Genomic DNA, 23,229 nt, shown 5'->3' on the forward strand with positions numbered 1-23,229 from the left:
TTTTGGTCAAGAAATAATGCACATTTGCACTTTGTTCAAACGGTGTTTGATCCTTTGTCGGGGCTATGGGAATTGTTTGGGAGATCAAACACACACTCTCCCTTCAATCTACCTCTCTCTATATCACGCTCTCTCAAGGTGTCTCTCGCACACAAACACACACACAGTTGCAAATGCCCCCGTTGATCTTTGAGTACAAGTATATAAATGCCCCCTCTCCCCCCCCCCCTCCTGCACACACACGTACACACACAGCTCTTTGTTTGATTGTGAGCTGAGCGTGTGTGTGTAAGCTTGACATGTTGAGTGGATTATGGTACCAAAATAAAGCTAGCAATGTTTACTTCTGAGCAATCAGATCACTCCTTTGTCCAAACTTCAGTAGTGCACAGTAAAGTGTGCTACTGCTTTTTTCTCATCAGGGATATCATAGTGATGGGGATGAAATACAAGGGGGATAAGGTCACATGGTCGCTGAGTGACCTCAGTCTGGAAGCAGTCATGCCTCATATACTGCCTCCTCATCCCAGATTTTACTCCTGACTCCCTCCTTGTCCATGTCCTCTGAAGGGCTTTGTCTTCTAAGGACAACACACACAGATACCAGTGTGCACCGGGTTTCAGAGATAATGCAGTGAGGCCAGCTATGGGTGTAGGCGCTGAGTGTGTGCCCTGTGTGGTAATTATAGGAAAAGAAAGATCCATTTTGAGGAATTACATTTACATCTCTGCATTCCAATTAAATGAAGCTTTTGTTGAAATATTCTTACTATTATTATATATTATTCTCCATAACTACATAGTATTTCATCAAGAAGAATCATGAATGTGTGTGTCCTTGTTTTTTTGGTTGGCTTAGTTTTTTTGTGACGGTTTGGACTAATTAAAAACACACTAACTGTGAGTTCCGACAAAGCCAAGAGAAAGCTTCAGCACATTCACAGAGATGAACAGACTCCACCTGTTGAAGGTTACATCTCAAATCTCCAATTAAATAGGTCTTCCTTGAAAGAGAACTGATAAGAGTTAACTTAGCACAACATCCCAGTCTCCAGCACAAACAGGGCCTCTATGACATCTGCAAGTAGATTGTAGCAAGTAGGTCTGAGGCTGACCTCCGAACACTGTCAGTTAGAGAAAAAAACGACATGAGGGAATGAGCATCGACAGACCGAAAGAAACAGAATACTATTTGTCCACTAGAGGTCAGCATGTATCTCTGTTGAGGCCTCCAGGTTAGTTGGTTAAAAGTCAATTCAGCGACATAACCCTTGACCAAAAATGTATTGTGACTACTCCCTCAATGAACCGATCCAGGATGCATTGTTCATCTCCAGCTGAGCTTCATAATCTCTCAAATTTGATTTCTGTCCTACTAGATCTGCCCAAGTCGACTGTAAATGCCATCGTTGTTATGTGAAAGCATCTAGAACCATAAGACCGATATGCCCTTTTGCTGGTCTGACGGTTTCCCCACAGCCTCCATGTCACTTATAGTTGGTGGTGGGGCTAAAGCCTAGAGAAGTGCCAAAGGAAGGTTTGGCCTATGGGTAAACTTGAGACATTTTAATTATGTTATAAATGTGTGTATTGTAGTGTCTTATTGTTGTATTGTATAGTTCTGTTTTGTAACCATCTGTACCTGCACTCTATTGTCTTATGTCTAAATATCTATTAAACTGTAATAACTAAACATACTGACTGCATAGTATTCACTAGAAGCAGGTAGGAGGAATGATACTGGGCACTGTAAATATTAAGGAAAATAACATCCTGAAGTCAATTCCTTCTTTTTCTTCTGTTTCTCCTTGCTCTCTTCTTTTTCTCTCTTTTCCATTTATAATAGTCATGGTAGAGTAGGTAATATTACATATTTGTCTTGTTATTGATTGAATTAATTTGCCATGGTATTAAATATACATATAAACTATTCACAGGAGTTGATGCTACAAATATAAATCTTATTCAGGCTACATGTCTGAATGACAGAAAACTTGTGCAAAGGAACCCCTGCGACATCTGCTGAGAAACAAGAGAATTGCAGCCTTGAAAGCAGACGGGGAAATGGCTGATTGGAAGGCTGGCAGCAATTTAAAAGAAGTAGCTTTTTCCATGTGAATTCTAAAATGTAAAAATACTGGGTGATAAAACAAACATATACCTATCTAGGAATATATATATACAGTTTGATACATTGCATCCAAAATTTGTAACATTTACATCCATGGGTGCCCATGTTACATCATCCACAACATTGCGAAACAGGCTGGGCTGGTAATTTTGGAGGTAAGCATAATCATGTATGCTTTCAGTTACCTATCCATTAAGCCTAATGCTAAGTAAAATAGTTTGTTATACTGTTGTGGACTATACAATCGCTAGCTAGCATATCATTGTGTTGGTGACTGTGTTTGGCAAATGTTATGTTTCACAGGTATATGCTTGTTATCAATCCAGTTTTTTTGGTGTAGACACACAATTTTGTACTAATCTGTCATATTTATAACATATTTATTTATAAAGTAAACATAGTATGTTAAATACTGTATATGTGTTAATGTTTACAGATAATGTGAATTCAACATCTGTGCACTTCCGGTTGTGAAGGAATATCTTGATCATTACAAGGTCTCAGTCAACAGTCAAAAATGAGTGTTAGAATATTTTAGCACCAGGCACGCAAATTTGGCTGAAAACCTCCCACACACCCTCAGCCTGCTACCAGTAGTCTCACAAAAGCGAGTCCAGGGTTCTCAGGAGGAACAGAACACAAGTTGGGCTCACTTTCTCAGTTCTGTTGTAAACTACTTTTCCACTCTGATCAGAAGACATTTATCATCAAGTCTATGAGGCTCTCCCTGTTTTGTTTTTTCCATTTATAGTTTCATAAGCTTCCAAATTCTAAGGGGAGTGTGTGGTTCCTTGTGTGTGTGTGTGTGTGTGTGTGTGTGTGTGTGTGTGTGTGTGTGTGTGTGTGTGTGTGTGTGTGTGTGTGTGTGTGTGTGTGTGTGTGTGTGTGTATGTATGTGTGTTTTATTTAAAGAAATCGTCAGAAGAGTTGTAGATGGTGTTTACACGCTGCACATAGCTAGCGTATGGCTCAACTTCTTCCACTTCATCAACCTGAGAAATACAGACACCATCAGTCACATTTTCACAATGACAATATTCGGAATTCACTGTCTTAACTCCATCATTACCAACAGCGTTACAGTATATGTTCATAACCCCCATCAGTAACAATGGTGTTCATACACTGTCATAACCCTATCATGTTAATAAGAAGCTGTGATAGGTCATAGATAGGGATCATTTCAAAGTGTGAAACTGCAGGGTTCTTTACATACCGGTGAACATTTTGACTCCTCCGGTGTGGTGTTGGACACAAAGCAATTCCTTGAAATCCAAATTGACATGACACAAAACTGTCTTCAGAACCATATAACTACATGCAACTTTTAAATGAATTATTGTACCAATTTATAAATCCTACCTGATTGTGTGAAGGTTCCTCAGAGTGAAGTATATACCGCCAAAAACTGCCATGACTATACTGACGGTTACCACAGAGATGACGATGATCTGAGATTTTTGGGAGTCTGAGAGGGAGACATAAATACATGAAGTAGACCTGATACTTATTCATTATGCTGATATTTATTTAGGGTGGTTGATTACACAATCCCTCCCAACTGCACACAACACACCATACAAGAACAAGGCAACACACTGACTATCTGAACCCCTTTAAAACTCAACTCATACCAGAAAAATAATCTTTTGTTGCGATATTCGGATCATGTGTCTGCTCATCTGTCCAGGAAGGATGACTGACAACACAGCTAAGGTTTGTCCTGGCAACACCCTCGGCTATTACCAAGCGACTGCTCACAGAATGGAAGCCATCCGAAGTGGGCTTAGTTGTGATCACAGCTGAGGAGGAGTTCCATGTGGTCCTCCAGGAGATGGAAGCAGCAGGCTTGCCTCTGTCAGCCTCACACACAGCCGTATACCTGCTGCCCTCTTTCTCTATCCAGGCAGAAACGATTGGAGGAGCTACACAAAAAGGAATCAAGGAGATGAATCTGAAACTTGTCACACCATCTCAGTATGTTAAGGTTAAGTCTAGTACATTTTTGTAGGGACGCACGATACATTTCGGATAGACAAGTTAATTTAGTTATAGCTGATAAATAGAGCCAAAAATATGAAGCCAATTTTGCTTTCATTGACTTTACAAGCGCAGCATGCTGTTGTCATGCTCACAACATCAAACTGCTGCACATGGATAGGTAAAGCCATGCAGTGTTAACTTTCTCTTGGTCTCAATAGTAGGGTCAGCTCCGCAGTAAAAAATGTAGCACCAACCATTTTTTCAACAATGTTTACATTTTGTGCTACGAACTGTGACGGATGTAGTTCAAGTTTCAAAGTACAAGGAACAATGTTATGGCAAAGTAGTATGTCCCAATTGTTTGCATACTGCATGCAAAAGTAAGTACTTTGTAATGGCAGCTGCAATACATATTAAAAGAAAAATCGATGAGTTATATAGCACTACCAGGGGGTGGAAATTTGGGAGCAGAGTTACTACTTATTAAAATACCAAATATTATTTAAGAAAATATATATATTTGTTGTCTTATCGGTATTGACAATGAAAATCAGGTTGAAAAATTACGTGCATTCCCTACATTGTTTTGAAAATTGTAGGTAGTAGGTACCAGTGGTTGTGAATAATTTCTTACCTATTACCAACACTTCAATCTTTGCAGCGTAGCTCCCTCCTTTATGAACTGTTTCACAAAAGTAGGAGCCTTTATCTCTCTCAGAGAACTCTGGGATGTGCAGATAGGACTCTCCATTGGTTGTATTGCACAGGGTTTTGCCATCGTTGCAGGTGTTCATGTTTTGGCCATCTTCAGTAGATGATATTTGACACTGGGATGATATTTTTTCATGGGTGGGTATCTTCCAGATAGTGTAGATCATTTCACTCCATGTCTTGTTGCTGCACTGCAAAGTGACATTACTCCCTACTCGGAAATTCTCACTTCTGTGGACTGAAAAATACAGAATTTCATTATTGCGAGTACAAACACTGAGAGATACATACAATAAAAAGAATTCTCGGCATCTGATTTGATTTAGCAAGGCTATGATATATAATATAGGCTTGTCTGTGACACACACTAAAGGATAGGCCTATTGAAAGTGCTGAGTTTGCCATTTAGGTACAACTACTCAGCTAGAGTCAGGATAAAAACCCTGGACAAACAACAAAGTGACCCAAGAACCGAACAGGGGACTAGAGGGGGTACAGTTATAGGCAGTCTCTATCGATGTCACAAAACAATACAAAACCGCATTGTATCACAAAGGAGAGCTGTTCCAATCTGTCTTTGGCCTAATTTACAGTGGGTTCCCGGTCATTTGATTGATTCGCAATTGTGGTCAATCACAGAACTGTGTGTGACCCAGGAAGCAAAACTCGTAGGCTAAACTTGGGAAAACATTTAGGCTTTTCTGTGTAACTAGAGCTAGCTATCTATTTCCAAGAACTTCTCTATACATCGTGGCATATCCAGCAGAACATGTTTTTATTTGTTGTACTAAATAAAAGAATGGAAAAAAATATTAATTGGTTACCATTATTACAAATAAGCGTTTTTGGTTTCATTTTTGTTCCTTGAACCGGTTCAAAGCCTTTCTTCTGACACATAATGACCTTACCTAATGTGGTTAAAGTATATAACTTAATTCTGTCAGATCAGAACTAAATCAGAATGAACAACTACATATATACATGTGGTTAAGAGCAGAGTAGCTCATTCTGTTTGGTAGGAAATATCTATCGAAGTGGATTACTACGTCTATAAATGTTGTGAAGAGTATAGAAGTTCATTCTGTCAGGTAGGGAATGGACTACCACCTCTATATGTGGTTAAGAGTAGGGTAGCTCATTATATCAGGTAGGAAATATCAAATATGATGATGATAGATTGTGATGTGCCCAGACGTCAAATGTTGCAATGCACCAGAGGAGAATCCTAGTGGTCAGACATTTCTCAATAGAAGAAAGAACAGAGTACAGTTCAAAATATTTTATATAATCAACCATTTACATGGACAGAAATTCCCATCATATTGTCAATTTCATGCAAGACATTGCACATTACACATTACATGTAACAGTGGACTTGAATGGTTTTAAAATTAAGTCTATATTATCTTCCATATCTAGAAGCATTCAGAATGAGCTCGCAGGCAATGTGTAGTCTGGCAGCGTGCATAGATACAGGATCAGTCTTCACATCAAGAATTGATCCAGACTGAAGGTAAATGAAAATAAGGCACAACTCCAGTTTAAGTAAACACTAATGGTACTATACACCAGACAAAATTATTTCTAAATCGGTAGTCTAATTTTAAAATAAGAACTCCATAGCTATAAAAAAAAACTCTGTTGTCAACCAAGGTCAACATTGGTTGTGTTGTACAGGGTTTTACCATCCTCGCAGGTGTTCGAGTTTTGGCCATCTTCAATTGATTTTATTATATAGACTGCAGGTCACAAAGAGAGCTGATCTGAAATGAATTCATAAATATGTTTATGATTAAACAACCAGGCAACATTACAGAATTAAGAAATACAACATAATGGTGGAATCGCATTTTCTGTTGTACTGTCCAATACAACATTTATAAATAACAACATCCATCATAATTGATTTCACAGTACACCAACATAGTAGGACTGAAAATTTAGGACAGAATTCTTGTTTTCAAGAACATTTGAAGAAGGGAAGAAACCATGAAAAAAGTTTATTTTCATGCACCCAAACAGCTAGTTTGCAACAAAAAAAGCTATGCTAAACAACTGAAAAATAAGAAAGAAAAAGAAATTCTAGAAAATTTTTGTGACAACATTTAATCTATTATAAATAAATTACATTTACCTGTAAAAACCGTTCTTTCCACCATGAAAATGCTGTGTAGTTTTGGGCACTAGTGCATAGTGCCCATGATGCAGTCGATGATTAAGATGCCAGTGAAACACACAATTACAGATTGCTTGAGCTGTAGATAATGCACAGTGCACATATAGTTTCGGCTCGCGAGAACTTAGTGCAGCTCAGTCAACTCAAGGTGGCTGAGTCGAGAGCGAAGAGAGCAAGCCAAACTGGTGGCAAACAATTTTTATGTCGAACTGCTTATCCAAAAAATGTCAATCGCGACACTGCACTCCATTGGTTTAGAAAGAGCACACCTGCAAAATATGAACTTTGCAGAGTGCCCGAGACTCTAGATAATCGTGGGAAACTAAACCCATTCTAATACGCGGATACACACACACAGATTCCTGTGTCCAAAATGCTCCAAAATGCACTGCACATGCGCACATCCTGTTGGTAGGTCGTTGTGAGCAGTAGCTTTATTTGTCAGGACAGCAGTAGTTTACAAAATGTAGCAATTTTGAAATTACCAACCACTACGCTCTAATCCCCACTACATTCCATCCATTCATTTCTATAGACCACATTTTACCACAAAAACTTGGCAGCATATAAAACTTTATGAATAAACAGTACAACAGAACGTTCCACAAAACACATTTGCAACGCAATGGGGGACGGGTTGGAATAATAATAATAATAATAGTAGAGATATTTACCATGGAGTTTGGACTCTCCTTGCAAGTTGGAGGTGGAGGAAGGGGTGGAGCGATAGTTAGCGCTATTGGGGTTGTTTCCTGAGGGACAGTGAAAGGGGGGGAAGGGGGAGGTGCAAGTTAGCTGCATAGCGTTATCAACATTCAGTTAGGTTATTTTCTAATTGTTTTACTGTAGATTAATTTAGTTTGAAGGTTGATTAAATCAGCCCTATCCTAGTTCTTATCTCAACATGACAAACTGAAAATCATCAAAGTGCTGGTTACAGAGGGGGTTAGGTAAACATTCACTGTAGCTGTTCAGAGTAGCTGTTCAATAACTGTTCATATAGTATATGGTCCGAATATAAGAACGTTTTTTTCTGGAAATAGCATTGAAGTTAAATTATGGTCAAAAAGACTGTGAAAAGAAGTGTAAAACTAGATGTTAACGCAGAACATAGATTTGTACGATACTTAGTTTCATGTGAAATTCAGTATTTAACTCTGAAGTGAATTTACAGTGTTATCACTTTTGTGTTGTGTTTTTGCATCTTGTAAATAAACCCAACATTGTATCGTTGTCATGTTTGTAGTCTTCTATACATCTTCTTTTTCTACAGGTACACTCTTGCACTCTTGTGGGGAGTTTCATGTTGTTCAATTGTAACTTGTTTAACTGCATGCTCTTATGGTTTTTCCCTTTGGCACTTATTTGGTTTTCCACGATGTATGCTTCATGTTTTGGCTGCTCGCAATGTTTGGGGCTATCTCGTTGTTATGAGTAGTGACCAATGCTCTTTTGTAAAGCTCTCTCTTGGAAGTCGCTTTGGATAAAGGCGTCTGCTAAATGCATAAATGTAAATGTAAATACTGTATATCTTTATGTAGCAAGGAGAGAATAACGTCAAACACCACACAAAGAAAAGCAGTTCCATTGATTACAAAACATTTTTGCTATTTTTGCTCTTGCTTCCTTCAGCAGATGTTTGGCCGGTTATGGTAAACTGTGTGTAGTATGATCTCATGGAAGATTGAGTTATAGCATTCTACCCACTAAAAAGGAAATTTCAGGGATACAGACTTTCCCTCTTTAATTTCTATTCTTGTTTGTTTACGCTCAACAAGAGTAACCAACACCTGTGGTCGACTGGGAAACCCACAGGACCCACACTTTAAAACTCATGCTCAACTTTGAATCCCCCCAAATTGGAAAGCACTGCTATATCACTTTCATAGATCTTTGTGAAATGATCATTTCCACAAAGGAAGAGTAAAGAAACATCTGAGAATTCAAATTCTAAACTAGGTCAGTCTCTGCTCCTCCTTCCGAACTGAACTCTGCAAGATTAGTAAATCTTCAGAATGGCACAGAATGGCACAGAATGTGAAAAATAACAATAGCCATGGATCATATAAGAACAGAATTTCACAAAGTGGTGTGTGGGGACTGCAAGAAATAAATTCCTGACCTAAGGAGATAGAAAGACTACTTGACTTGACACAAACAGCATAGTCGGAAAACAAATTTGGGCACTTGTATCTGAGATATTTGTTATCCATCTGAATGTGTGGAACCTTGAATTGACCTCAAACTAACAGCCTACTGTACAGGCATCTGTACACTATGAAAGCAGTTAAAGAAATACTTTTAGGTTAACAGACCTTCCACAAGACTCCATGTTTCGGTCACTGCCAGGAAATATAGCACAGCTCCTAGTATCCACATGTTCCTCATCTTTTCAGTAGATCCGGAACATTCCTCCAAACTAAACTAAAAATCCTGCACTTTCAATCCTGTAGCCTGGAATCATCAATGTAAACTTGAAGGCCTCACACCTTCCCTAAACTCTAGAAACCATAGCCCTGAAGCCCTTGACTATTCTTTCCTTTTCCCGCCAGTCTCTTTGATCTTCCTAAACTTTTCTTTCCTTCTTCAGATGTTCTCTGAAATCTTTGGACTCTTATTGTGACCTTCCTTCTCTTTCTCACTTCTTGCTCTTCCCTACTATTCTCCCTTTTCAACCCCCATCCCCCTCCCACACAGGGTGACGTTGTCAGCTCTGACGGCAGTTTCCCTTCTGTCTTGTCACATGACTACATCCGAGACAGTTATGAAGCTGTGGCACAATAATATTTACAAAGTGCATTGGTTAGAACGCAGACATAAAATGGAGAATATGTCAACATCTGTATTTTGCCTATCTGGCCTTCAAGTGGCCAGACCCTATTTTGGTCCAACCTGATTGATAGGAGTTAGTCCAACTTAGTACAGATAAATAAGCAAATAAAAAGGTAGCATAGAATTTTTACCTAATTCACAGTAAAGCAGACCTGCTACGGCTCTTATCAGACTCATAGTGGTTTAAATCTGCAACACTGCTGGCTCAGCTTATCACCAGTTTACCATTTTATAAGACTAATGAACCAAACCGCAAATTCAGCAGAAGAGATTAAAATCGAGTAAAGTTTTCACTTATACAGGATGTGGTTTGAGCATACAGAGTTAATATCAGAAGTCTTCGTCTGTGTAATAGCAGGATTGTCACCCATGAGGTCCCATCCATCTCACCTTCCTGTGAGAGAACAGCTAGATGGAGGTAAGGAGGGATTGAAAAGACAGTGTTTTTTGTGACTCATCCTGTACATTCATATAGGCCTACCCAATGATTGGGTAACACCCCCCCCCCCCCCCCCCTTCAACAAGTGCAACATCTCTATTTAAATAGGCCGCCCAACAAAACAAGAAAAATCCATTAGCTGTTGCAGTGACAGAGCTTATGTTCCTCCGTCTGTGGTTTAGTTAGGTTAATATTAGCCAACATTTGCGAGGGCAGCAGGCAGCAGCAGATCAGCTGAGCATGAGTTGCCAACACTCAAAAGGGAACAACGTTTTTCTCTATGTGATCTCAAAAGTGTGTGTTAATGTCTGTGAGCCACCGATAAACCCTTCCACCCATTTTCCATTTCCTGTCAGCTCTGTTCACCATCTGTTCCCAGAACTGCATCCTTCGGCTCAATCAAACAACCCTTGCCACAGGCCCGTGTTGTGCCTCCAGATGCGCACACAAACCACTCGAAGGCTTTCGTCTTAATATCGCAACTAAACGGAGGGGAGACTGTCTTACATTTCAATTTTTTTGTGTGAAGAGGAGAAGAATGTCGGTTGTTCTTCTCAAGACAAAACCCTTAAAACTCGACATTCAAAACGTAAATCGCTTGAGAGCCCTGGAAATGTATCTGATTAACACAAATATAGTTTTCAGTTAGTGATTTATTTCTCATCTCACATTCACTTCACTCTAAAAAGTGTGCTTTTGTTCGGTTACTCATTATATTACACATAAGCTTCAGACGACATCATATTGTTTACATTTTATAATTAAAAAAACATTGGCTGGCTCAATGGGTCAGGCCCAAAGTGACCCAGGGGTCTCTAAGGAGAAACCTAAAAGAGAAGGGGGAAAAAAAGAAAAGAGGAAAGTCATTTGCTCGATTTCTCTGCCTGTTCTCGATGCTGAGCTGTGTTGGTAGACATAGGCGGCGCTACGGAGGGGCTAGCAGCTATGGCAGGCCGTTTTAACATTTATTTCTATAAACGTACTAGTCACTATTTTAAAGTTACTAGTACTTATTCTTTAGTTACTAGTAACTAATCCAATAGTTACTAGTATCTATTCCCGTTTTACTAGTAACTTTCATTAGATACTAGTAACTATTCTTTAGTTACTAGTAACTAATCCAATAGTTACTAGTATCTATTCCCGTTTTACTAGTAAGTTTTCATTAGATACTAGTACCTATTCTTTAGTTACTAGTAACTAATCCAATAGTTACTAGTATCTATTCCCGTTTTACTAGTAACAAATTGGACAATTTTACAATGGTATCCTATGGGGCTCTGCTTTACAGATATCTACTATTTGTGTCCAACTAGTATCTATTCAAATAGTTACTAGTATCTATTCCAGTTTTACTAGTAACTATTCATTAGATACTAGTAACTATTCTTTAGTTACTAGTAACTAATCCAATAGTTACTAGTATCTATTCCCGTTTTACTAGTAACTATTCATTAGATACTAGTAACTATTCTTTAGTTACTAGTAACTAATCCAATAGTTACTAGTATCTATTCCCGTTTTACTAGTAACATTTTAAATTGTACTATCAAGTAGTCATTTTTACTCGTCATAAGCAATGACGAGTAAAAACGCATTTGTTACTAGTAAGAATAATAATGTTACTAGTAAGAATTTTAATAGTTACTAGTAACTAAAGAATAGTTACTAGTATCTAATGAAAGTTACTAGTAAAACGGGAATAGGTACTAGTAACTATTGGATTAGTTACTAGTAACTAAAGAATAGTTACTAGTATCTAATGAAAGTTACTAGTAAAACGGGAATAGATACTAGTAACTATTGTATTAGTTACTAGTAACTAAAGAATAGTTACTAGTAAAACGGGAATAGATACTAGTAACTATTCTTTAGTTACTAGTAACTATTCCAACAAGAGATATCCCGAAACCAATAAGTACTAGTAACTATTGCCAACAAGATATCTAGTTAACATGCAAATTAGCTTTAGAAGATATCTAGTTAACATGCAAATTAGCTTTAGAAGATATCTAGTTAACATGCAAATCGGCTTTAGAAGATATCTAGTTAACATGCAAACTAGCTGCCGAAGACCACACCTCACAGAAGACAGCACCACAGTGGACATATCGACACGAATTTATTTCAGAAATGGCACACACGTGTTATTGAACAAATTCCAACAAGGCAACATACGCCACGCACAATTGATTGCCTATTGATTCATTACTGGTGAATTTAAGAAGACTCGAAGGCATTTTATCGATGGAGACATTGGAAGAACGTGTTGCTAGTCTTTCAGAACTCGAGCGCTCATCACCACACGCACTCGATGTCTGCACAGCGAAGACGCCTTCTCAGACCCTCGTATGCCATCAGGTAACTTTTGGATTTCGCTTTTAGAATAACATTACTCATACAATGGTAACATGGTTGGCCAAATATACGTTGTATTAGAGATACCCGTAGGTTATATTATTTAAACTAGCTTGCTAGCTGGCGAGCGCTTATGTTATCTACCTAGAATACCAGGACTTAGCGTTAGCTTATACTTATCAAAATGTCTAGCCACTGGGTGACCAAAGGCAGGCAAGGGGAACTCGTATTTATGTTAAATAACCTCATAAAGTGACATTTGAATGCCTTAAGACCTTAACAAAACAATCACCATGGCAATGACTACACAATGGAACTTGCATTTAGCTTAGCTTAGTTCTAACAATAAGGGCCAATATATGGTTATGGTGTTGCATGACAAGTTATTGGCTATCCAATCAGAATATACAAAATGTGTGTCATTCAACAGTTTGTGATGGTGCCCTTACCTGTGTTGCAGCTGGCTAGGGCACACTCTCTCACACTTGTGTCCTGGCGCTCCCCACTGTCCTATCTGAGGCAAAGGCTACTATTTGACTGTAGTTCCAAATTTGTGTCCTGTTTTTCATTACTGCAGGTACATGGATGACCTCCGCGAAGCAGGACGACTGACATTATCCACCTCTGCTGCTCACCATGCCGCTGCGCTGCTATTTGAAAATGGCGTGGGCACAGATTTGGACGTAGAAGCTGGGCAGTGCTCTGTCCGTCACAGTCAACCAACACAGCATACAAAGTAAACTTGGGTTACACTTCACGTGTGAGGAGTGAAGTGTGGAGAGGGTGGCGGGACTTCCGCTTCCTGGGGGTCCACATACAGGACAGCCCATCCTGGAGTGTGAACCCCTCTGAGCTGCTGAAAAAGTCCCAGCAGAGACTGTACTTCCTGAGAACACTCAGCAGGAATAACATCACACAAAGACTGCTGGGGTCCTTCTACCGAGCCTCCATTGAAAGCATCCTCACATATTGCATATGCATTTGGTATACTAGCTGTACAGTGGCTCAGAGGAAAACGCTCCAGAGGGTCATCAACACCGCTCAAAAGATTGTTGGCTGCCCTCTCCCTGCACTGGAAGACCTACACAGATCCCGTTGCCTCAAAAAATCCCAGAACATCATAAAAGACACTTCACACTCCTGGGGACTCCCTGTTTGAAATGTTGCCTACAGGCAGACGATACAGATCAATCCAGGCAAGGACAAACAGACTAAAACACAGTTTCTATCCAACTGCAATAACCACTGTTAATGTTGCCAAAACATAATGTGCACAATGTTATGTTATGTATTATGCAATGACTGTGTGTGGTTGTTCACGGCACTGTCTTAGGTATATTAATTCTTATTTATTTGAGTAATGTTAGCACTTTAGTAATTTTATCCTTTTTATTGATATTGAGTTAATGAATGATGTACTGACCGGAAAAAGTTAAATTTCGTTGTACCAGTGACAATGACAATAAAGATCTATTCTATTCATTTGTATAGTATGTGATTGTGTTGGGGGCACAGCCTGGCCCAAGGAGAATGCTGTAGACTGTAGTTACATGGAGATTTTTGTTAATGGACCCAGTAGTGTTTGTTAGGGGACAATTTATACATGAGATGATCAATAAAACTACCATACTTGAGAAATCCAGAGAACAATATAATCATCAATTCTTGTAACTGGCTGAGCCTAAAATATCAGAACAATGGCCATTTGGTCTCATAAACACAAGTCATTGTATTCCACACCTACACTGGTACAACATGATGCTAGTGTGGGGGTCTGTCCGTGCGGAGGAGACACCAGAGAAAGAAGACAATATATCTTAATGATTATTTGTATTTTCCCATGGGACCAGTGTGGTATCATCCCTGTATAATTAATATATCTCATATGTATTTTGTCCAAGAATAACTGGTGGAAGTTGTGGTTCAATGGCAAAATGTACAAGCCAGAAGTATCAGCACTACAACAAGCTGGATGATTATCAATGACATTTTCTGTTTTGAGTACAATTCAATTGAATAGCTATATTTCTTGATGATGTAATATATGAAGGCTAAGAGAATTCATCATGAATTGTGTTGCCGATGATGAACTCAGCAGAACAGACCACACTACTTAAGGCCTTGCGGTCCCTGTCTGTGCAGCTCCCATACCACACTGAGATGCAACCAGTCAGTATGCTCTCTATAGTGCATCTGTAGAAGTTAGTGAGGATGACTGAGTCCATGCTGAACTTCTTCAGTCTCCACAGGAAGAAGAGGCGTTTACAGGCCGCTTTGACCACCTTTGTAAGTGTGAGCAGACCAGGTGAGATCATTGCTGATTGTAAGGATGAGATCTCTGTCTCCAAGCAAGCCGGAAGGAGGCACGACTATTAGAAAAGGGTTGACTCGGTTTTATTAGTAACAACGTCAGATCATGCCATCAGTCCATGACAGAGGGATAGCATGTGAGAGAAACAAGTCTCAGAGGTCCATTATATACATGAGCTGGCCCATACAGATAGTAACCACCAAAACATGCCCTTAAACAGTACACATTTCACAACTTAATGCACAGGAGAAATAGCACACTGGTGATGCGTCATAACTCATTGTTTGTACTTTTCTCAAAGGTTAAACAGAGCACATTCCCTGATCTATATGGGTATTGTCAAAGGCCCACTGCGTGACCTCTTGACCACAGCAAGAGACAACCTCACATATGTATAGAAAATCTTCATATCACTGATGTTCACCCCGAGGAACTTGAAGCAGCTGACCTTCCACTTCGGATCCGTTGATGTGTAGGGGTGCATGCTCTTCTTCCTGCCGCCTCCTATAGTCCACAATCATCTCCTTGGTCTTGCTGATGTTGAGAGAGAGGTTATTGTCCTGACACCATGATTTCAGGTCATCAACCTCCTCTCTGTAGGCTGACACTGTCAGAGATGAGGCCCACGATGGTTGTGTCGTCAGCAAACTTAACAAGGAGGCTGCCGCACAATCGTGAGTGAACAAGGTTAAGCACACAGCCCTGGGGGGTGCCTGTGTTGGTGATCAGTGTGGATGAGGTGCGGTCACCGATTCTCACCACCTGCTTCCCCGTCAAGAAGTTGAAGATCCACTTGCAGAGGGAGGAGCTTAGTCCCAGGTCCACAAACTTGGAGACAAGTCTGGAGGGGATAATGGTGTTGAATGCTTAGCTGTAGTCAATGAACAGCATCCTCACATACGTATTCCCTTTGTCCAGGTGGGAGAGAGCGGTGTGCATTGTCAGAGCGATGGCATCGTCTGTAGACCTGTTGGACCGGTATGCAAACTGCATTGGGTCCAGGGTGGGGGGCAGCGAGGAGCAGAGGAATGATTTGACTAGCCGCTCGAAGCACTTCATGATGACAGAGGTCAATGCTATCGGGCAATAGTGGTTCATACATGTGACCTTGGTGTTCTTGGGCACAGGGATAATGGTGGTCATCTTGAAGCGGTGGGGGGTACAGACAGGCTGAGGGAGAGGTGGAAGATGTCACTGAAGACCCCTGCTATCTGGTCAGCACAACCCAAGGGCCCTACCTGATATACCGTCTGGGCCAGGAGCCTTGCGAGGGTTGATCTGCGCTGCCTCACCTCAGCTGCAGTTAGTGTAGGATAATGTAGGAAATATGTGTTGGGCTGGTTGACCTCTCAGACTGTCTGCCTGAGAGAAATGGACACACTAGTATCATGTTGTACCAGTGTAGGTGTGGAATACAAGGACTTCTGTCTATGAGACCAAATGGCCATTGTTCTGATGTTTTAGGCTCAGCCAGTTGCGAGAATTGATCATTATATTGTTCTGGGGATTTCTCAGGTATGGTAGTTTTATTGATCATCTCATGTATAAACTGTCCCATAACAAACACTACTGGGTCCATTAATAAAAATCTCCATGTAACTACAGTCTACAGCATTTTCCTTGGGCCAGGCTGTGCCCCCAAACACAATTGCATACTATACAAATGAATAGAATAGATCTTTATTGTCATTGTCACAGGTACAAAGAAATTAAAGTGCTTCCGGTCAGTGGATCATCCATTGACTTAAAAATCAGGATAAAATTACTAAAGTGCTAAAATTACTCAAATAAATATACCTAAGACTGTACCGTAAAGAACCACACACAGTCATTACATGATACATAACATTGTGCACATTATGTTTTGCCAGCAGCAACAGTGGTTATTGCAGTTGGATAGACACTGTTTTAGTCTGTTTGTCCTTGCCTTGATTGATCTGTATTGTCTGCCTGAAGGCAACATTTTAAACAGGGAGTGCCCAGGAGTGTGAAGTGTCTTTTATGATGTTCTGGGCATTTTTTGAGACAACAGGATCTGTGTAGGTCTTCCAGTGCGGGGAGAGGGCAGCCAACAATGCTGTTTATGACCCTCTGAGCCACTGTACAGCTGGTATACTAAATGAATATGCAGTATGTGAGGATGCTTTCAATGGAGGCTCGGTAGAAGGACACCAGCAGTCTTTGTGTGATGTTATTCCTCCTGAGTGTTCTCGGGAAGTACAGTCTTTTTCAGCAGCTCAGAGGTGTTCACACTACAGGATGGGCTGTCCTGTAAGTGGACCCCCAAGAAGCGGAAGTCCCGCCACCCTCTCCACACTTCACTCCTCACACGTGAAGTGTAACAAGTTTACTTTGTACGCTGTGTTGGTTGACAGTGACGGCACAGAGCACTGCCCAGCTTCTACGTCCAAATCTGTGCCCACGCCATTTTCAAATAGCAGCGCAGCAGCCTGGTGAGCAGCAGAGGTGGCAGGTCGTCCTGCTTTGCGGAGGTCATCCATGTACCTGCAGTAATGAAAACCAGGACACTAATTTGGAACTACAGTCAAATAGTAGCCTTTGCCTCAGATAGGACAGTGGGGAGCGCCATGACACAAGAGTATGAGAGTGTGCCCTAGCCAGCTGCAACACAGGTAAGGGCACCATCACAAACTGTTGAATGACACACATTTTGCATATTCTGATTGGATAGCCAATAACTTGTCATGCAACACCATAACCATTTATTGGCCCCTATTGTTAGAACTAAGCTAAGCTAAATGCAAGTTCCATTGTGTAGTCATTGCCATGGTGATTGTTTTGTTAAGGTCTCAAGGCATAAACATTTCACTTTATGAGATTATTTAACATTAATATGAGTTCCCCTAGCCTGCCTTTGGTCACCCTGTGGCTAGACATTTTGATAAGTATAAACCAAGCCCTGGTACTGTATTCTAGGTAGATAACATTAGCGCTCGCCAGCAAGCAAGCTAGTTTAAATAATATAACCTACGGGTATCTCTAATACAACGTATATTTGGCCAACCATGTTACCATTGTATGAGTAATGTTATTCTAAAAGCGAAATCCAAAAGTTACCTGATGGCATACGAGGGTCTGAGAAGGCGTCTTCGCTGTGCAGACATCGAGTGCGTGTGGTGATGAGCGCTCGAGTTCTGAAAGACTAGCAACACGTTCTTCCAATGTCTCCATCGATAAAATGCCTTCGAGTCTTCTTAAATTCACCAGTAATGAATCAATAGGCAATCAATTGTGCGTGGCGTATGTTGCCTTGTTGGAATTTGTTCAATAACACGTGTGTGCCATTTCTGAAATAAATTCGTGTCGATATGTCCACTGTGGTGCTGTCTTCTGTGAGGTGTGGTCTTCGGCAGCTAGTTTGCATGTTAACTAGATATCTTCTAAAGCCGATTTGCATGTTAACTAGATATCTTCTAAAGCTAATTTGCATGTTAACTAGATATCTTCTAAAGCTAATTTGCATGTTAACTAGATATCTTGTTGGCAATAGTTACTAGTACTTATTGGTTTCGGGATATCTCTTGTTGGAATAGTTACTAGTAACTAAAGAATAGTTACTAGTATCTATTCCCGTTTTACTAGTAACTATTCTTTAGTTACTAGTAACTAATACAATAGTTACTAGTATCTATTCCCGTTTTACTAGTAACTTTCATTAGATACTAGTAACTATTCTTTAGTTACTAGTAACTAATCCAATAGTTACTAGTACCTATTCCCGTTTTACTAGTAACTTTCATTAGATACTAGTAACTATTCTTTAGTTACTAGTAACTATTAAAATTCTTACTAGTAACATTATTATTCTTACTAGTAACAAATGCGTTTTTACTCGTCATTGCTTATGACGAGTAAAAATGACTACTTGATAGTACAATTTAAAATGTTACTAGTAAAACGGGAATAGATACTAGTAACTATTGGATTAGTTACTAGTAACTAAAGAATAGTTACTAGTATCTAATGAATAGTTACTAGTAAAACGGGAATAGATACTAGTAACTATTGGATTAGTTACTAGTAACTAAAGAATAGTTACTAGTATCTAATGAATAGTTACTAGTAAAACTGGAATAGATACTAGTAACTATTTGAATAGATACTAGTTGGACACAAATAGTAGATATCTGTAAAGCAGAGCCCCATAGGATACCATTGTAAAATTGTCCAATTTGTTACTAGTAAAACGGGAATAGATACTAGTAACTATTGGATTAGTTACTAGTAACTAAAGAATAGGTACTAGTATCTAATGAAAACTTACTAGTAAAACGGGAATAGATACTAGTAACTATTGGATTAGTTACTAGTAACTAAAGAATAGTTACTAGTATCTAATGAAAGTTACTAGTAAAACGGGAATAGATACTAGTAACTATTGGATTAGTTACTAGTAACTAAAGAATAAGTACTAGTAACTTTAAAATAGTGACTAGTACGTTTATAGAAATAAATGTTAAAACGGCCTGCCATAAACAACGACTCACCCTGTAAGAAATCGAAAGGACATATTTACTCGTTCATTCAACTTTCCTGTGACGTCCTGTAAGTCTGTTTTGGGGTTAAGAGTTTGAGAGGGTGCATCAACGTATCAGTAACAACAGGCAATTAACAATAGCTAGTAATATAATCTGAAATCACTAACAATGTCTACTCTGTACAAATAAAGATTTTACATAGAAGTCCTAAGATTCTCTCATTTTCCTCTACCATGAAGGCTCCTTCATCCAGGCCCGTTCTCCAGTTGACTCAGGCTGGGAAGCTGCTACTGAGAGCATCTCTGGACTCTGGTAACTATTTCACTCCACCTCCCATGTTCTTCATCCACTATCTACAGTTTGGAGAAAAAAAGCACTGGCTGAAACCTACTAGTCACCCTCAATAAAGATGATTTACTTGATTATGTCTCCATATCTTCCCTACCAGACTTTCTTCATGGCCCCTATTTGGCTCAATCCTAAAGTCTACCTTACCCTGGCTGGGAAAATGAAATTGGAGGACCCAACCCTTTCCAGAGGACAGGTAACCTTATATCATCGGTAAACTGAATGGGAAACCCACACTCTTTGCAACTGTACTAATTGTCTGCCATGGGCAGTACAATGAAAAGCAAAAACAACTCTTCGGAGTAAACAGTTTGTTAAATTCCAGAAAGCCAGGGTGACTGTTTGGTTCTTGTTGTGCAGCTTTTCTTGCTACCTAAGCCTGATGCCGAGAAGGAGGCATCCCTGAGTGAGGAGGAACCTGAGAGCTTCCACAGGGAGGAAGTCTTTGAGGAAGACCTACCCCTGGTGGAATATGCCTCAGATTTTAATTGTACCAGGCGCTCTGCTGGACGACTGCAGGTAACTCAGACATCTCAATCTTGTGGACTTCTCTGATTCTGTATCAAACACCACATACACACACACACACTCACCCTACAGTAGTGGTGGTGTGGAAATGCACATGTCATGGTCAGCCCTGTCTGCAAGTTACAAGCTCTAATGTCAACCTGGGAACAAACAATGTCCTCTAGGTCTATTGGTATGTTTGGCTTAGCAATTAGGAGACTCATTTAAATCCCCAACATATTGCATTTATACCAAGGGATTTTTCTCATTACAGACCCTGGATGGAGGGGGTCGTACAGCTAATCTGCATCGTAATGGACAACCGGACCCAGCTGTGGTGGAGAAAACATCTCCACATTGACCTCCTGAACCCCGAGGTGAGAGAATACTGAGGACAGAACAGACCAATAACCAGAGGTCTGGTTGATTGCACTGTTACTGGATGAAACTGAATGTATTCTTGTGTATCTTTTTGGGTTCGTGGCTGTTTCCAATATTGAACTGGAGGTCACAGTGGTTCAGGTCAGTCAAGCGCCTAATGTTCACAAGCCGAAAAACGCAACTTCAGGGTTTTCAGCTTTACACTCAAGTGAGTCAGTTAGTTATGAATGATGAGTTCTGTTTTGTCTTCCCTAGCTACTTGGTGGTAGACAGATAAGCAATTTCATGTCCCACCTTATAAATACACGGAAGGAGTTCCTGTATTTTGAGGATGGCCAGGTGCACAACACTTGGTTGAGGTGGACGTGAGGTTTTCCGAGGCAGGAGGTGAGACTAGGACAACAAACTGGTCATGCTCCAACACCGAGTCCACCTTTACTGACCCTCTTCCTCATTCTCCTCACACCTCTCCTCCTTCACCCCACTTTGAGAACACTCCTCAGGTAAAAGTCTCTACACTTCCATCTTTTTATACCTCTGCCAATGATCTCACTCAATTGAAAATTGTCTTGAGATTGAGACCATTGTTGCTTTTGTGTTGTAGGATTTTTCAGGAAGATGTTGTGGAGGAACCAAAGGTCCAACTTCCCCTGAAGTACTGTAGGAACACCGGTTGAAAATAGTACTGCTACTCTGCTGTGTACATAATTCAACTTAAAGTTTTTCTTCAGCATATCTCATTGTATCAATTCATATTTTATTGATCCAGGAGCTATTTTGCTTACAAGGGAACCAATGACTTTGAGGGTAAACTGGCTGCCCTTAGCAATGCCTTTGAGTTAGAGAAACAGTATTTGGCATGAGTCATTACATTTTACTTTGTGTAGATATAGTGTACCGATGGTTTCCCATATTTTCCCAGGATCTGACCAATACCAACCAGTCCTTTAACTTCATCAGCCATGCTGGGCGGATGGTTCTGGGTGGACTGGTTGAGCTCAATAACCAGGTAAATACAGAAATCACAATACTGAGAGGGAAAGAGACAGGGTGATGAGTGTTACAGAATTTTGCATTCAATAGGAGGTTTGAGTTTTATGACGTTTCTGTTTTGAGGATGTGAGGGAGTTCCAGCAGGCCTATGATCGCCTGGTCTCCTTTGTAAACGAGCCAGGAAACACACAGGCTATAATGGAGGATATTGACCAATCAGGAGTAGGTGTAGCCAGACATCAGAGTAGATAGTCATTCCATAGCAATTAATGAGGTTATCATGTAAGATTTGTTTCATCCTTGTCATATGGTGTTACATTGTTCTTTAAAATATGTACTTGTTTGATTTCAGATCACCCAGTTCAATTTTCTTGATTTGTTTTTTGAAATGGTCCATCTGGTAGGCAAGACTGTTCATGCTGCCCCAGTGACACAAACCTAATGGTGTAAATATTGTTCATATTGGCTGGTTGAACCAATCATACTGTAGTCCTATCAGTATATCGACTCTTTCTCATCTCTCATGTCTCTTTACTACTACCCCAGAGGCCCAATGGATTCCTCCATCTCCTCTTTGGGGTCATTCTGTCCATCAGACCACCAGGACAGAGCTGGAGCCAGAGAGCAGAACACTTTTTGTTGAGAATCAAGGTGCAGTCTCTTTCTCTCCCCTTCACACACTCTACCTGGATAGTGTTAACTGTTAGTTTGTGTCTTTGTAGAATTATAATACTAAATGTTGTTGATGTCTCAATGTCTTCTCAGAGTCAGATGCAGTCATGGATGGACGCCATTTTTAATTTTGAGGACCATTTATATTAGCCTGGTCCTAACCAGACCCTCGTACATTTCATTTGTACAGAGGGTCTGGGATCGCTCCATTGACAAGCGTTAACTTCCTTGAAGGCGGGTACTCTGTTGAAGTTTAAAACTATTGGATCTGCCCAGAGCCACTCTGATCTGCCATAACCAATCGCTAGCGTTCGCCTTAGCCAACTCCTTCACCACGGAGCTAGCTGCCGTAGCTGGAAAATCGAACTTTTCCCGAACCACGTGGGGAGGAGCAAGGATTGTTCTTGCTCAGGCTTTAACTTATGGATATTCGGCAGCGTTGCCAAAACCGCAGAATAGCTTCGCTAGCATCTTTCTCTGACGCCATTACTGAACTACAACTCAAACTAGTGCACAACATCAACGTCATCGTTCTCAGCCACTCCCTCTGTTCACTGATTGGACCTACAAAAAAATTGTTTCTGAAAACCGACTGATGCAATGAAATCCCAGACCTAGTATAGAAGCAAAATCCAAATTGAGCGGAAGTACGTAGGAGGGCAGAGCCGGGCTACATTTATATGGCTGTACTCAGAATCTGTCTGGATAAGTCTTAGAGAACCTGGAGATGCAGGTGGATTACATTTTGTCCTCCTTGGATTAAAATACCTCAGATTCCACAACCTCCAGAGATAACCAGAGCGACAGGCGACTACTATAGGACCAACACCATCTATATTTAAAATATAAAGTATTAATAGTTAACATTTTATGTCTCGAACTTCACTG

At 40.2% G+C, this 23,229-nt stretch overlaps 1 protein-coding gene across 1 annotated transcript; it reads right to left on the reverse strand.

The window, feature by feature from the left end:
* Positions 1-2,910: 2,910 nt before the first annotated feature.
* On the reverse strand, positions 2,911-9,671 carry si:ch211-214p13.9 (cell surface glycoprotein CD200 receptor 1-A). The gene is made up of 7 exons (XM_062457160.1): positions 9,317-9,671; positions 7,676-7,753; positions 4,749-5,063; positions 3,766-4,056; positions 3,494-3,599; positions 3,348-3,396; positions 2,911-3,123 (listed from the first exon to the last, which is right to left on the reverse strand). The coding sequence occupies exons 1-7, from the start codon at positions 9,387-9,389 to the stop codon at positions 3,034-3,036; spliced, it is 1,002 nt and encodes a 333-aa protein (XP_062313144.1). The 5' UTR covers positions 9,390-9,671; the 3' UTR covers positions 2,911-3,033.
* Between the last annotated feature and the right edge of the window lie 13,558 nt (positions 9,672-23,229).

The sequence above is a fragment of the Osmerus eperlanus genome, chromosome 3 (assembly GCF_963692335.1).
Source record: "Osmerus eperlanus chromosome 3, fOsmEpe2.1, whole genome shotgun sequence".
NCBI classification, from domain to species: domain Eukaryota; kingdom Metazoa; phylum Chordata; class Actinopteri; order Osmeriformes; family Osmeridae; genus Osmerus; species Osmerus eperlanus.

What these genes read in the sequence shown, in the direction of transcription:
- si:ch211-214p13.9 (XM_062457160.1), bottom strand. Translation starts at nt 9,389, where the DNA reads ATGAGGAACATGTGGATACTAGGAGCTGTGCTATATTTCCTGGCAGTG. An exon ending in AGGAGAGTCCAAACTCCATG is followed by an intron (nt 5,064 to 7,675) that starts GTAAATATCTCT and finishes TGTATTTTTCAG; the next exon opens with TCCACAGAAGTGAGAATTTC. An exon ending in AACAAAAGATTATTTTTCTG is followed by an intron (nt 3,600 to 3,765) that starts GTATGAGTTGAG and finishes TCTCCCTCTCAG; the next exon opens with ACTCCCAAAAATCTCAGATC.